Raw genomic sequence first — 2681 nt, forward strand, 5'->3', positions numbered from 1 at the left:
CCCGCGCGTCCCCGCGTCCCCCCAGCCCCGCCCGCCCTTCCCTGACAACCGCAGCGCGCGCTGGGCGCGGCCCCGCCCCGGCCCCGCGCACACAATGGGCCCAGGCGCGCGCGGCCGCGCCCGCCCGGCGCGCCCCCGAGCGCGGCCCCGCCCGGAAAGAATGGGGGGATGGGGGGGCAGGGGGACAGGGGATCGGGGGTTCGCGGCCGCCGCCACCCCCGCCCCGGTCCCGCTTACCATCGCTGCGCTTGATCTCCACGTAGATCCCTATCTGGATCTTGCCGAAGTTGGCCGCTGCCATCGCTTCATGAGGCGCACGAGGGGAGATCAGAGGCGCTGCCGGCCGGGCACACGGAGGGGAGGGAAGGGAAGGGATGGGAAGGGAGGGAGGAGAGGCCGCGTAGAGCAGGGGCGGCAGTGGCTCTGGGCGGGCGCGACGGGCGGGCGGGAGGAGGAGGCGGGAGGAAAGAAAAGGCGCCGGCCGGATACAACAGGCACTGCGGCCGCTGCTGCGCCTGCGCGGCCACCGCCGCGTCACAGCGGGTCCGGCCCGGGGGAGGGGGCGTGGGAGCCGTGCCGCCTCCTTCCGCACCTCCTCACGCACCGCGCAGCGACCCTCACCGCCACTCGGCACCGGGAAGCGCCGCTCCCGCCCTCCCTGCACATCACAGCGGCAGGCCACTGTGCCAGGCTCCACCTCCGGGACCTGTCCCTGCGGCTTAAGGGCACACGCACACCCACAGCCGCGCCCACCCGTTTAGCACCAGATGGTGTCCGAGCTGCCCCGAAGTGTTATTGTAATAGTTCTGTATACCTGCTGTCTGCTCATGCGCCGCTGGGCGGACGGTTTAGGAGCAGTGTTTCTTCTCCCCAAGCTGCCAGCAGTGCTTGGGTCCAAAAAAGGCACATGGTATGACTCTTGAGGGGTGTCCTGTTCAGGGCTAGATGTTGGACTTGGTGATCCTTGTGGAACCATTTCAGCTCAGAATGTTTTGTAATTCTATGAAGGTCACCCCGTCAACACCATCCATCCTTCTAGGGAGCCTACGGGAAAGCTGGAGAGGGACTCTTCATCGGGAACTGTAGTGATAGGACAAGGAGTAATGGGTGCAAATTTAAAGAGGGGAAATACAGGGTAAATAATAGAAAGAAATTCTTTGAAGAGTGATGAGACAATAGAACAGCTTGCCCAGGGAGGTTGTGGATGATGCCCCAAACCTTGCAGTCTTCAAAACCAGGCTGGATAAGGCGTTGAACCACCTGGCCTAGTACAAGTGGTCCCTGCCATGGCAGGACAGGTTGGGACTAGATGCTTTAAGGTCCATTCCAACTCCTTAACATTCTATGATTCTATGACCTTTGTCTCATCAATGCCTCATGCCTTTATACAGCTCAAATAAAAATAATACACGCTTCGTGTTCTCCATTTCACTATTGTGACTCCTGTACCCCGCACCGCATTATGCATGACCCCTTAGGTTTCTCCTCCAAGGTCTGTTCCTGACATGAAGAAGCTGCCTGGTTTAAAATTGTCCTTCCTGCACGGCTTCTGATGACCTTGAGCAGCATCACAGTAAACTCCCTAAATACTTGCCCAGCAAAAACTAGTCTAGTAAAAATAATCCCCCAATCCACACATCACTGGGTAATATGGAATGACAGCTGACACAGTGCCACCCCCCTGAGAGATATGCCCTCCCAGCCAGCCTGTCACCCTACTTGTGTCACCTCTTCTCCCTGCCTCCCCACTGTCGGTTTCATATTGAAATCAGAATGATACCTTGGAAAGTCAGAGTCAAGAAATCAGGGCTCCCAGTTCCTACAGCCTTTGTACATATAGAGTGAGCAGCTGTGGTGGTACAACTTCCACCCTGGGACAAATTATGATCTCAGAAATGCTTGTTAGGCCTTGACAAACAGCGACTGTGCTAAGCTGCTCTAGAGCTTATCAGAAACACTATTCTCAGGAACTTATGTTGTCTAATGAGTCCTGGTTTTTAACCACTGGTCTTGGAAACTTTTTTTTTCTTGCTAATTAACAACCCAAGTGGAACAACATTTTTGATACTGAACTTTCAGAGAAAGTTACAGGCCTTAATTGTGGCCAGGATGGAAAATTGCTCTGACTAAAGCCCACTCTCTTGCAAACCTTTACACATTGGTCCTAATTGAGAGACTCTGAGCTCTTCTAGAATGTTTTATTTATTATCAGTTTGATTAAACCTTCCCTGATGTTTTTATGTGATGTAGAAACAAAAACATTCAGATACTCAGGTTAGATGCAGAGTAATGGAAAAGCACCTCATTTTAAGTAGTTAAAAAAACCCAGTAAACTGTTTTTCATGTTATTTGGTCTGTGTACTCCATAAATGTTAAACTGAAAAATTTTAGAGGTAAATTATGTATAATTTTCTGAAAAATTATTTGACTCCTGTCACTGCAGAAATAGATGACTACTTTTATATGTATTATTAATGGAAATTATGAAATCATTCTACTGAACTAACAAAGGTGTATCTTAGAAACATATACACAACCATAAATATTTACAAAATAAGATTCTACTCCTGAAACGAGGGAAAGGTCTAAAGAGACTTAACCAAGGTATCTTGCTCTGAGAAAACTCTCCCCTCCATATCTGCTCTGCCTAAATTGCTAACGAAAATTTTTTTCTGTTCCAT

At 51.4% G+C, this 2681-nt stretch overlaps 1 protein-coding gene across 3 annotated transcripts in view; it reads right to left on the reverse strand.

Moving 5' to 3' along the window:
• Positions 1 to 434, reverse strand: part of KIF2A (kinesin family member 2A) — a 55328-nt gene extending 54894 nt beyond the window's left edge. For all 3 annotated transcript variants that reach the window (XM_027883182.1, XM_027883181.1, XM_027883180.1), the window contains exon 1: positions 238 to 434. In XM_027883182.1, the coding sequence (XP_027738983.1) occupies positions 238 to 301 (64 nt within the window). In that variant the 5' untranslated portion in view covers positions 302 to 434. The remainder of the gene's footprint in view (positions 1 to 237) is intronic.
• Between the last annotated feature and the right edge of the window lie 2247 nt (positions 435 to 2681).

This window comes from Empidonax traillii, unplaced genomic scaffold (assembly GCF_003031625.1).
Source record: "Empidonax traillii isolate 1590-97213 ecotype Southwest subspecies unplaced genomic scaffold, ASM303162v1 scaffold120:size1031401, whole genome shotgun sequence".
Taxonomy (NCBI): domain Eukaryota; kingdom Metazoa; phylum Chordata; class Aves; order Passeriformes; family Tyrannidae; genus Empidonax; species Empidonax traillii.